Source organism: Balaenoptera ricei, chromosome 8 (genome assembly GCF_028023285.1).
Source record: "Balaenoptera ricei isolate mBalRic1 chromosome 8, mBalRic1.hap2, whole genome shotgun sequence".
Lineage (NCBI taxonomy): Eukaryota > Metazoa > Chordata > Mammalia > Artiodactyla > Balaenopteridae > Balaenoptera > Balaenoptera ricei.
In genome coordinates, this window is record NC_082646.1 from 74040279 (window position 1) to 74054126 (window position 13848).

Consider the following 13848-nt stretch of genomic DNA (forward strand, 5'->3'; position numbering starts at 1 on the left):
TCAGCATGTCCAACCAAATGTCAAACCTCCACACCACAATCCATATCCAAGTGCCTAACCTAACACCTCCCTCACTGGATAGTTAATAGGTTTCTCAAACTTAAAAGTCCCCAAAATGGAAATCCCGATTTGCCCCCAAAACTTGTTCCTAAGCCTTCCCCATCTCAGCAACCACCTGGTTGTTAAGTCAAAATTTAAGGGATCATCCTTGTTCCTCTTCCCTTTCTCTCATCCTGCACATCCAATTCGTTGACAAGCTTTTCTGTTTCAACCTCCAAAATGTACCTCAAATCTATTTCTTTCTATTTCCACTGGCACCATGCTGGACTACTGCAACAGCCTCTTCCCTAGGCTCTTATCTTCTTTGTGAATCAGATCACATCATTTACCTGTTTAAACTCTTCCAGTGGCTCTCCCTATTGCTTTTTCAAATAAAATCCAAATTCCTTACCTTGGACTATGAGGACCTGCACGATACAACCCCTGCCAGCTTTCCAATCTCATCAGCAGTAAGGTCACTTAGAACTACCTCCTAGGGGGTCTACCTAGCCCAGCACCAAGAATAGCAGCTTCCCTCCTCTGTGTCCTTGGGCAGTAGCTATTTTCAATAAAACACAAAATCTGATCAAACAGAACTGACACCTGGTCTGTCCCAGGAGGAAATGGGAAGGTATCTTAGCTACAACACAAAGGGCCTTCCTTCTCCTAGTCTGACCCACAACAATGTCTACCAACTGCTCAGGGAGTTTCCATTAACTCCCAGTGAGTTCTCCACCATCTAACCTCACAATAGCCCACCTGGACCAGATTAAAGAAGTTACACAACCCACACATGCATACAACACCCACATATTCACAAGAGCCCCACCCACCTAAAAAGAGGCCTAGCCTATTCCCCTTGGAGCACCACCGCCTCCAGACCCCACAGTGGAAAGTGTGGGCCTCACAGCAGGGAGAATGGAGAGCGGCACTTTAAAGCATGTGTATCAAGCCTGTGGCAGACTTGGCCTGGGCTCTGACACATCCACTGTGGCCCCTCCAGCCCTTGGAGGGCTTTCTGAATGCACCACGACTTTGCTATCTCGTCTCCAGTCTGAGGTTTGTTTTAGAAGCCTGAGGATGGCGAGGGGGATTTGCTGTCTTCAAAGTGAAGACAACACACAGTGGCTTCTAAGGACAATGTGGAAGCTGAGTGACCCTGAATTCTTCACATTCATAAATGTGTCCTAGTTAATCTAAAATTATAATAAAATACAGATAGTGCTTTGCAAGTAGCAAGAGATGCATTCCCTCTAAATAATTAAAACCATTTCTTGAAGGAATGGGTATAATAAAGCTTAATGTCAACAGTGCCTGAGCACTTCTCTATGTGCCTGGAATTAAAAATGGATCTGTATTTACTCTAGCTGCTACAAATATTTCCCGGATGCAGAGAAGTAGCTAAGTAACAGGAGAAGATCAGTTACTGTCTACATGCCGCCAGTCTCGGGCACGCTCCCTGGGGAATGGGAAACCCTTACCCCCGATATAATCTCTTGTGCACTTGGGAGGCTCACGGACTGAGTCTAAACTCTGCCTTTGCCACTTATCTGTGTGCCCTGGGCAGGTTCCCTCACTTCTCCAAGCCCCAATTTCTTTGTTTATAAATTGAGGCTATCACCCCTCCTTGCAAGGCTGTTGCAGGGATTTATGGAGATAATGGAGGTAGAGAGTTTAAGGCCGGCATGTACCAGCATGTGCTGGGTAAGTGATAGCTACTCTTATGACATTTTTATGCTCATTAGCGGCAGCGATCCTGAGTCCATTACTGACCTCCTGCCGTCCGCCTTCTGGGCCTTTGCCCACTGCTCCACGTGCGCCAGGCTGCTCTTCCTCTGGCTGTGCTTCTCAGGGTTGGTCCTGGAAGGAAAGGCCCGCTGGTACCCGCCAGTCCCGTTCTGCTCTCCTGGGCCAGATGTGACAGGCAGCACACCGTTCCTCTCTGCCCTTTGGGGCTGAGCCTGCTGGCCTCTCGGGCCACTGGGTAAATCCACGAACAAGGCATCCTCTTCGGCTGGCGAGTAGGGGGACCTGGCCTTGCTCCTGTCCCGCTTGCCCTCCAGTGGGTCCCTCTGGGACCGGTACCGGTCTTCCTCCTGCTCCCGCCTCTCGAATCCAAAGGAATCCTCGTGGTTGCGATGAGAACAATCCCTTGCATGTCCGGGTCCCATGCGGCCACATTCACGACAGGACTCTGTGTGGTTGGCCTGGGGGACCGCCTGCCGCTCCACCTTCTCCATGTCCCTGCAATGACAGCAGCTCGTTCAGCCCAATCCAGACTGGAGCCCCCGGCCAAGACTCCCCAAAGGGTACACTTTACACTCCAATTACCTCCAGGCCTTTGCATGGGCTCTTCCCTCTGCCTGGAGCTCCTTTCATACCCTATCACCTTACTCTGCTGGCCTAACTTCTACTCCTCTGGGATCTGGCTTAAATGTCACCTCCTCCAGGAAGCCACCATACACACACACACCCCCAGTCTAGATCAGGATCTCAGCTGACCCCACTATCACACTAATCACACTGGACCATAACTGCATGTTTACTCATCTAGCGCCCAAGTAGACTATGAGTTCCTTCAGGCCAGAGGCCCAGCTGGCCATTCATCGTATGCCCAGAACTTCCATGAAATAACAGTACAGAATAGGAGCTCTATAAATACCGATGAACAAATAAATGGTACATGTGATATTCTCATGCCTTTCCCTTTTGCTGTTTGTCCACCTGTCTGTCTGGGACAGGTCAGCTTGGATAGAAGGCTCCTGAGCCCAGGGTCTCTCCCACTGGCATCCAGCACAGCCCAAAGTACAATTAGCAGCATAATTAACATTCTTCCAAGATGGTGAGTAGAGAATTGGCACAGCAATCTCTTTATGTGACTACTTATCTATCTTGTCAGGGAACTGCTCAAACAGGAACGCACGAACACTGACCTGACAACAATTCTCTGAAGTATTATTAGTCAGATTTCAGAGATAAGGAAACTGAGGCACAGAGAAGATAAATGATTTGCCCAAGACCATACTGCTGGGAAAGAGAGACACCAGGGCTTAATCCCAGGCAGACTGCAGAGCCCATGTGCTGTAGCCACTGCTCTCTACTGCCTCTCCAAATGCATGTCCATGATCTGCACATATGCAGACTTGGAAACTGCAAAGGAGAATGGGGTGGGGGTGACAGGGGAGGATGTGAACCAAGGCTAAAGAGCTTCTGGGGCATAGAGAAGGGCAGGTTTCTTTCATGGCCCATCTCGCACTGGAAGCTGCCTTTCTCCCCACCTCCTTGGGTCCTAGTTATGTCTGCCTCCTCATTACCTGACACCAGAGACACAGCAGCAGCAGCTCCATAAGCTTAGCAGAGTTTAGACTGGGGAGGCAGGGGAACCCACTCCAGCCTAGCTCAGAAGGACCAGAAAAATTACCAGGGAACCTTGAATGGGCAGCTGGGCGACTTGTGCTCCTTGGTAAAAAGGTCCTGGTCTAGACATCCATCACTCCTTGAAATGGCCAAGCCTGAGGGTTCTCCATTTCAACAGGAGAACGAACAATGGAAATGCTGTTGCATTTACATCTCGGTGGCCAGACCTCAGGTGTCCCTGCAACAACCTCAGAACCTCAGCTACCAATAATCAGCACTGATTCAGGGCAGATCAATCCAGTCAGGGAGCTGGTTAAAATGTCAATGTAAAGTGAAAATACAAACCCTAACACAGGTCTGCTTCTTAGTGTGTGCAGGCCGAACTGTTGGCCTTCACTTAGGCATGGAAACTGAGAAAAGCAATCTCACATCTCATGTCCATGTACTCGTGACTTCTCCATGAAACCCAAAGCTTTGAGGTGGGGGGGAGCTTGTTTGGACCTCCTTCTATCCATCACTAGGGGACATCTTTCCCCCCATCTCCCACCCCTTCTTCTAACAGTGTTTCAATTTTCATTTGGGGATCACCCTCCCCCACGCTCAGTCCTTGTGGTTTAAAAGGTGCTGCTGACTCTACAAGTCCCTGTGGAGCTGAGGCTCCAAAGTCTCAGTGACTGGCTCAGAGGCTGACACATCAGCCAATCCAGGCCAATCAGAGTTAGCTCTAGGACTGTGGTTGGAGCTGGTCTTGAGTTGCTACAACTACATGGGAAGCAGCTACTTGAGAGTGAAACCAACACCAAGAAAAGCAGACGGAGAGAAATAGAATCTTAAAGACTTGGCCTGAACTCCTAGATTTAGCCATACCTAAACCAGATATATCTTTGGACTTTTTGGTTGTGCATCAATATATTCTGTTTCTCCTTAAGCTAGTCTGAGTTTGGTCTCTATTACTTATAGCAGAAGGAGTCCTATTACATCATTTTATAATGACATATTTAGATGGTGATCTCCAAGGACCCTTCCATTCCTAAAGTCCAGTGAGTCTATAAGCTCAAGTAGTAGGAACATATGGGAAATATTCAGGGGCCTGCACTTTAAGAAAAAGCAATTCTTACTGTAAGTTTTTAAAGGGACAACTCTGTTCCACAATGTACACATTACAGGTTTTAACCTTTGTCTTTCTTTTCTTCCTTTAATCCTCCCATCACCACATCAGTGTAACCCCAGCCTTCAAGTCATCTAAGTTGGCCTTTATCTTCTCTACTGTTTCTCAAATTCAGGAAACCACCCCTTAGTGGTGCGCTTAGGCTGCTGTCTAGAAGATTAAGGCTCTGGCTGCCCTCTGGGTCACACCCCAGCCAAGATACTGAAGCTTTATAACCTGGTTACTCTGATTGTGAGACCAAAGTAACTGTACCTCCTTGTTATCACCACCACAAAGATAAACAGCCCCTTGTTGTAAAAGCCATGTAGTAAAACAAATATGCACCTAAATGGATGACATCAGAATTGAAGGGAAAAGAGGGTTTCTTCAATCGACAGATGAATGGATAAAGAAGATGTGGTACATATATACAATGAAATGTTACTCAGCCATTAAAAAGAATGAAATAATGCCATTTGCAGCAACATGGATGGACCTGGAGATTATCATACTAAGTGAAGTAATTCAGAAAGAGAAAGACAAATACCATATAATATCACTGATATGTAGAATCTAAAATATGACACAAATCAACTTATCTATGAAACAGACCCACAGACATAGAGAACAGACTTATGGTTGCAGGGGGTGGGGAGGTGTGGGGATGGATTGGGAGGCTGGAATTAGCAGATGCAAACTATTATATATAGAATGGATAAACAACAAGGTCCTCCTGTATAGCACAGGGAACTATATTCAATATCCTGTGATAAACCAGAATGGAAAAGAATATGAAAATGAATGTATATATAACTGAGTCACTTTGCTGTACAGCAGAAATTAACACAACATTGTAAACCAACTATACTTCAATAAAATAAATTTTAAAATAAAATAAAAGAGGATTTCTTCAACTTCAGAACCCGGGGGTTGTGGGTACAATGTCTTAGCCGAACCAACTGTAACGGGGATTTTTCTTTCTTTACCAATCAACTTCCATGTATTTATTGAGAACCTATACATCCCCACTGGTACAGGCACTAGGGGATATAAGAAAGTAATAGAGAAAATAGCCTCTGCTGTCAAACCCAGACAACCCTAAAGCCTGATTTAATCATGGTGACCACATTTAATACCGTTCTCATAAGCTGACCCCAAATCATGGAGTTTGCCAGTCTTTTCTAACCTTGGAATTAACTTATAACTACAAATATTAGTCCCTACTGTGCGTGTACATATGAGTGTACACACTCCAATACATGCCAACACGTCCTGAATATAAAGTTGATTGAGAAAGATAAACCCTTTTCTCAGATTGACACCAGCATTTACTGCAAAACAAACCTTTAGAGGATGGCTAAAAGAATGGTAGTCTGCTTGCTACCTGGCAGCTTTTCTAGGCCCTAATACTCGGGGTTACGAACAGCTTCTATTTCCACAGCTGCTGGGACTCACCTCAGATAAGACGCCTTTGTGTCCAAAACGTTCAGGCTCTGGCTGCAGGTAAGAAAGGTGAAGGGAATGTTCCCGACTCCCCCACCTTACCTGACAAACATTTAACTTAGTAAGTTACAGGATTTAAGGCAAAAGTGTTTTTTGGTCTTCTCCCTGTCTCCTTGCATTCCCACCAATGTAACACATGACTTCTCAAATCAGGAGATCTGTCACAAGAGATCTGCAATGCTCAATTTAGCACAGTGGTGGGAAAGAATGAAGTATCCCTTGGCTTTCAGTGACGGTGCCATTCAGAGAAGTTGGCCATGCAGGGCACAGATGTTCAGCTAAGATGACACAAGCCTTTCTTGTGCAGGTCATTACTATCATTGTGAGCACCTGGAATCAGTGACTATTCAAAAACACAGGGAATTCCTGACATTTGGTGACCATTTTGGCCACATGTGTCACTTCTCAAGCTTGACAAACCCAGAGGGCATAGGGTTAGAGCCAGTCAGACCTGGATGCAAGAGCTGGCTCCAGCCCATAGAAGCTGGGTGACCTTGGGCAAGTCCCTGACCTCTCTGGTCTGAGGTTCCTCATCTGCAAAATGGGGACAAACTCCGCCTCCTTGGGTCATTTTGAGGGTTAAAGGAGACAATGCACAGAAAGAGCACAGCACCGGGGCTGGCACATAGCGTGTCCTCAAATGCAAATGTATTGGCTTCCAATATCTATTCCCTCCTTCTTCCTTGCCCCAGTTTTTTCAAAGTGGCAATGTACCCAACAAAAAACTTACATTTCCTAACCTCCCTTGGAGCTGACGGTGTAACATAAATCTGGCCAATAAGATGTGCACAGAAATTGCTGGATGGGTCTTCCAGGAAAGCCTTTAAAAGAAGGAAAGCTTAGCTCTCTTAGCTAACCCTTCCCCTCTTCCTGCCTGGAATTTAGACTCTATGCTGGATTGCAAGATGACAAAAATGAGGATGAAAGCCACCTGCCAAAATGTGGGTAGAAAGTGAGAAAGAGCCTGGGTCCCTGATAGCATCATGGAGCTACTATATGAGCCCAAATTAACCGACTCTAGATCCCTGCTAGTGAGAAAACTAAAACCCAATTTGATTATGCCACCCTAAGTTGGGTTGTTCTATTACTGGCAACCAAACGCAATCCCTAACTGAAACAAGGGGCTGAGCCCATCATTAGCAGGGACTGGGCCCCCCCCCCCCATTTTCAGCACATCACAGCAATGCTTTATGTCTGCTTAGAGAAAATCCTTGTTTTCCCCTGTAAGTGGGAAGAGCACCTATTTCAGACTGACGATACTTCTATCTTATTCCTGTCCCTCACATGAACTTGGAAGTAAAACAGATCATACCAAGCAGTTGTACGCTATTATTTTATTCTGCCTCCAAACCCTTTATTTCACCAGGAAATAAGGAACAACATTTACTTCTATCTTGATGTTAAACACACACACACCTGAAATCTCAAAGACTTGGGTGAGAAAAGGAACGACAGCTTATAGGAGCTCGGCTGGACCTTGGTCCTGTTGGCAGACACAGCCTTCCTGTCGCAATCCCAGTGGAGGATCCCTCCCTACTCACCATACCTAAATGACCAAACTAATAGCCCAAGAACAAGGGTCAGGCCACTGATATCCTTAGAGAGTTTGGTCTGCGCCAGGCCAAGGGCAGAAGTTCCTGAGCACTGACCCCAAGGCTCAGGAGGACAGTGGGCTAAAAAGCTAGAACCCACCCTGAGCACAGTCCATAGACTTGTATAAAAGGCTGAAGAGAATGGGCCCAAAGTCTCTAGGGAGCATGAAGGCAGGCTTGCTCAGCTGAATTAGTTCCTAGATTTGAGGAAGGAAATGGCTGGAGAGAAATGGAGACAGGAATTGGTTTCTACTTTTCCCCAGAGTTAAATAGGGCAGTTCCCCTGGGATGGGGGAAGATAACTTGCTGCCTTTCACGCTCTGCTCTAAATAAACAAGAAGAGGGCCTGTCCTCCCCCAGAGAAGAGTGAGACTGAAGGATAAATGAAGCACCAGACTCCTACCTGAGGCCATCACGTGCCTCAGCAGAGCGGCTATTGGCAAAGTCCCCTGTGAAGTTTTAAGGACCTGACAAACCAGACGAAGAAGAAAGGAAAGATATATAATGGCTGCCAGGTCTCCTCACTTTGTTCATTTCCTGCCCGGAGAATCCTTCCCTCTTCCTTCTAGCTGGGTAAGTAACGCTCAACTGTCACAGCCCAACCTGAGCCAGTCTGGAGTTCTGGCACACACCAAGCTCACTCACTTTCCATCTCTCTACGGCAGTTACAGTCTGGGTCATTCATTTTTTGTGGCCAATGCTTGGTTATTATATGCTGCGTCCTACTGTGTGCCAGGAACCTGACATAGTCCATCTCTAATCCCTACAACAATCTTGCAAGGTCAGTACTGTCAAGCCCAGAGAGGCTGAGGGCACTCACATGGGCACCAGATTACTTACAATAAATTGTTTCTACTGAAAGACAGGGACTATGGTGAGCACCTACTAACTGCAAAAGTAAGTTACGCTAAGCACTTTAAATATATTGTCTCTTCTTATCATTGCACAAAGCTAGAGATATTATTGTTTCATTATAGGTAATGAACGTGAAACTCAGAGAGGTTAAGCAACTTGCTCTGGATCATGCAACCAGTGACATAAGCAGGACTCAAATTCCATCTGATCCAACTCCAAAGCCCTGCACCTGGGCTGAAAACATGTCTATACATTACTTCTGCCAAGGGTCCAAGGGGCTTGTCCAACCTCAGGTGTTGTCCTGCCACACTTTAACCAAAGTGATCAGAGTTTGTAAGGCCAAAGATTCCATGCTCTCTAGAGAGTGCAGATAGCCAGAAACGTGTGGGCCACTTCTGAGCAGGCTGATTCCCCACAATCAATCCCACAGCAGTGCTCAGACTGCTCTCAGACACCCCAAGTCCTTATGTGAACATCTTACAGGTAGAAGTTTTGTTCATCCATCCAACCATCCACACCCCCATCCATTAACTGAATGCTTACTACGTGCCAGGACTATTCTCATTTTCATGGAGCATACGGTCTAGCAGGGTGACAGTGAGAAAGCAGGCCAACATAACTTTAACATGAAAGTTCTGTGCATAAGGAACGAAAGAGTGCTATAAGCAGAGGCATCTGACACACTGAGGGTCAAAGAAGGAAGAAATATGCATAGGCTAGGACCTGAAGGCTGTGCTGAATTGTCCTAATAAGGGTGAGGGCCAGGGGAACAGATGAGCAAGGCCCAGAGGGATCCTGGGCCTCACGATATGGACCTCCATCTACCTGCCAGAGCTCATCACAGTCTCTTCTCCCCCTAGCTCGCTTTGATTCGGCCATAACTCCCTAGCTTTCTGTTCCTTGAATAAACCGAGCTCATTCCTGCCTCAGGACATTTGTAAGTGCCGTACCTTCTGCCCAGAACACTCTTCTTCGAAGTTTTACATATGCAACTTTCTTGCATCAATCAGGCCTCACCTCCACACCTTCCCCATATGGAGGCCTCCCCTGACCACCCAAACAAAAGTGGCTACTCCCTGCCCCTTAGTCCCTCCCCATCTCATCATTCCATTTTACTGCCTTCATGCATAGATCATGATAGAAAATCATCTTGTTGATTTGTTTGCCAGTATACGGTCTCTCTCCCCCTCACCCACCCAAGAATGCATGGGACTTTGCCTCTCTATTGAAGATTGCTGTATTTCTCAGTATGCTTAACAGTGTCTGACACACAATATGCCCTCAATAAATAACTGTAGAATAAAAGACTAAGTGGACAAAAGTACAGACAAATGCACCCAATTCAATAATTTGAGTATGGTTGGGGCCGAGAGGATAAGGAATAGCATAATGTGAGCCAAAGGCACCTGCAGGGACCAGACTCAGGCAGGGATCAAAAACCCTACTAAGGAGATTGGATTTTATGCCAAAGGTGACTAGGCTATAAGTTCCTTCAGTCCCAAGACAGGACTATAGTTACACCACAGACCAGAGAGGTTCGGAAACCGATAAAAAGAGATAAGTTGTCTTCCGATAGGCCCTCCTATCTGAACTGCTTGTCAGTTTTGTGAACTGTAACACCAAGCTGACCTCCTTGCTCAGTGCTTTAGCTTACTGGAAAGAACAAGACATCCTTAGACAAGAGAAGAACAACCAGTTCAACAGGGGGGAACTCAGAAGACAAATTTCAAGGAGGCTGTGGAGAATCAAAAACCAGAATCCAAAGTCTGGTAAGTGGAGGAACATGGAAATAGGGGAGAAGAAATTACGGACAGAAGGAGGTAGAGGGCAGGCTCTGGCAGCAGTGCTTGGTGCTCCTTACAGCGTAGGGCTGGGGTCTCAAGAATACTTGTCTATCAAGAGACCCTGAAGCCTGTGTAGGAAACAAGAGGACAAAGGGAGGAGGTGCAGCAAGGGTGCTCAGCTCCCTCTGTGGTTAGAGGATGTAGGAAGAGGCTGGAGGAGGAGAGCGGCGAGGGGCAGGCTGAGGGGCAGTGCTGCAGGGAGGCTGGGTTGCTGAGCCACAACTCCCAGTGCTAGGGGGTGGGCACAGCCTGGCAAGGGAGAGAGTATGATTTGCTCACCAGAGATTCATCATCAGTGTAATCCAGAGGATTAACGATGAAACTGGAAGGGTGCAAAGGAAAAAGACCCAATGACATTGTTAAACCAAACCCTATGGAAGCTAGCACATCTGAGATGGAGTATCAACTATGTCTTAGGCAACGTGCGAAGTAAGCACTTTATACACTCATTTAATCTTTGCAAAAACCCGATAACTTCGAAAAACTGAGGTTTAAAAAGCATACCTAAATTGCACAAGTGACACAGCTAGAAAGTAGTAAAGCTGGGATTTAAACCCCGGTCTATCCAACTTCAGAGACTAAACTCTGGGAGGGGTTAGTACTTAAGGCAAAAGAAATTGATACAGTAGGAAGTGGCCTGGATATTGGTTGCTTGCATCTCGTTTACCACATCCCATCAAGTCATTTCTCCTTCCTCTGCCCATAACCCTAGCATTACTTGGGAATCCACCCCTACCTGGCTCTCAGTCCCCATGGTCTAGTTCTCAGAAGTGAAGCATGTATCCCAGGTCTGTGCCAATCAGTACGTGCATTCCCTAGCCACAGTATGTGATTTTGGGAATCAATGTGACCTAAGCCTGTCTAATCAGAATAAGATCTCAGAGCTTCTGGATAAGACTCTGGCTCTTTCCTGCTGAACTTAACTTGGACAACACAAGTCTGGGGCTACTGTAGCTATCTAGCCACCAGGTCCTAGATATGCCAGGGACCTCCACATGGAGTTTAAGAATGAATCCAGCCCAGGCAGGCAGAGCCTGAGAGAATGACTTGTAATGATACTGTCTGAGCCTTGAACCCAGCTGTTTCTAAAGCTAGAAGCTATCCTGAACTTTTCATTGACATGAATCAATAAATTCCTCCCCCTTTAAGGTAAGTTTGCGTTTTCTTTTACCTGCAATCAGAAGTCCTAATGTACCACATTCATAAAGAAAACATTTGCCTGTATGAATAAGGATAGAAGCTTTTGGGTGAGAAACAAGGAGGGAGAGAACAAAAAGCTATGGTTGGGGCCACCCACGTAACAGAGATGGAGGTTTTGCAGAGCATATCACCAAAGTGGAGGAGAGGCAAGATGTAGTCCCGCATGATGAATACTTCTAACTAACCAAATGTCTGAACATCTTATTCTGGTAAAATAGAACATTTAATAAGTCTGAATTTCCTTGGCTGACAATTTCATCTCTCAGAAAATTAAGAGGAAATGCTATTCTGCTTTTCGTCTGCGTCAGAAGGTATAACAAGTTTTTTTTTTTTTTTAAAACGGGGAAGAAACCTTGGGCAAAGATGATAATGGGATTTTAAGAGTTTATTAAGAGCATAGTAAGAACACATTTTAAAAGTTCAGAGAAAAGCTAGGGACAATACAAATGGCCTGAGATCCGGAAGGCAGCCCAGTGGAGAAGGGACGGAGCCCCTCTAAAACCAAAATCTGATAGTTAATTACAAAATCTTCAGGTAGGAAAAAGTAAAAAAACAACAAAAAAAATTCCTAATCTCAGCGAGCAAATTCATCCTGAACGGTTGAAGGCAGACATCACTTATCAATCACAGCACTTTTTCCTATTAAGCCTGATCTCATTCTCAAGTCATCTTTGACCCAGTGCCCTAGTCAGGCAAAAAGAACTGAGCAAAGCCGGGACACAAGAATGAACCCATTTAACATTGCTGGTAGAAAGAAACCAGTGTAAAAACACAGGGAGCTCTCAGAGCTCACGTTATAAAAGGACACAAGAAATGCATCAAGCAGAGATAAAATACAAATCCAGTGGAATGGGCCTACATGAATGACTACAAAAATGGTAAAGTCTAGAAGGGACTGAGGTTTGTTTATTTAAAGCAAAGTAAAATAAAACAAAATTTTCTATGAATTAAAATAAAGAAGGGGAGAACTTTAAAAAAAATATGAGACATAGGTATCTCTGCTTGGGAAGATGACCACAGCACAAATAAAGTTGAATTCTTCAACTTCTGGATTTAGTTCCTTATCTTCATCAAGATGAATGAACTTCATCATGAATAAGAGAACAACCTTGGTTAAGAGAGACTGAAAGACCAAGGTGGGGAGGAAGACGGAAAAGGCCCAGCTGTTAGCACGCCAGGGCCCTAAGGGAACTCGGAGATGGGCTCAAGAAACCTCTCAGGTGATCTCTGAGGAATCCAAGAGAACAGGGAAAATGCCAGAATATTACAGACTGAATAACAAGACTGGAGAGCCTATAACCAACCTCTGCAATAGGCTAAGCTGCATTCCTAACTGGGCAGATATCAGCACATGTAGGAAAGAAAGCACTGAGGAAAAGCAAGCAACTCGGTAGAAAAATGGGCAGAGAACAGGTACCAGCAATTCAGTGCAGAGGAAATACAAGTGGTCAATAAATATAAAAGGTCCCTACCATCATGAAAATACACATTAAAATAACCAGATACCATTTATCTACACACAGCTCAGCAAAAATGAAAAAGATTAATAATATCAACTGTTGGCAAAGATGTGGGGAAATGAGCGCTCTCACTAGTGGAATATACAGCTTTCTTTAAAGGGCAGTTTGGTGGTATTGATTAAAATTAAAAATGCATTGTATATTGACCCGGCAATCTGAAAGCCTCACACATGCAGAGGCTTGTAGAAAGTTTTTCATTACACAACTACCTACAACAGTAAAAGAGGACAAAAAATAAACTATCCAAGATATGGCACATGCTTAAATACATTATGGTACCTCTACCTTATGAAGTACCATACAACAGTCAAAAATAAAGGTAGCCCATATACACTGATACAGAATGATTTTCAAGATCAATATCATTCATGCTATAAAAAAAGCACAAAAAACCCCTCTACATTTATATAAGCTCATATACGCACATATATGAATAGAAAATAGTTTAAAAGGATCCCTGTTAACTTGGTAACAGAGGTAACCCTGGGAAGGTGACCAAGGATATTTCTCTTTATTTTTTGCATTTTTAAAAAATTTTTCTTGCCTTTATTGTGCTGATTTTTTTTTTCTTTTGGCTGCACCACGTGGCATGTGGGATCTTAGTTCCCCGACCAGGGATCAAACCTGCGCCCCCTGCATTGGCAGTGTGGAGTCTTAACCACTGGACCGCCAGGGAATGTCTTCACTGATTGTACACATGTATGTATGTGTGTATAAATAAATAAATAAATAAATAAATTTTTTTAAAAAAAAAGAATGAACAACAAAAACTAGGAAACAGTGAGCATGTA

The 13848-nt window shown here is 44.9% G+C and overlaps 1 protein-coding gene across 12 annotated transcripts in view; it reads right to left on the bottom strand.

Moving 5' to 3' along the window:
* The window catches only part of PLEKHA7 (pleckstrin homology domain containing A7), a 208344-nt gene that overhangs the window by 46181 nt on the left and 148315 nt on the right, over positions 1 to 13848 (bottom strand). For all 12 annotated transcript variants that reach the window (XR_009504660.1, XR_009504661.1, XM_059931196.1 and 9 more), the window contains one exon: positions 1813 to 2283. Coding sequence is in view for 10 of the 12 variants with exons in the window: in XM_059931196.1 (XP_059787179.1) it covers positions 1813 to 2283 (471 nt within the window). In the remaining 2 variants the exon portion in view is untranslated. The remainder of the gene's footprint in view (positions 1 to 1812; positions 2284 to 13848) is intronic.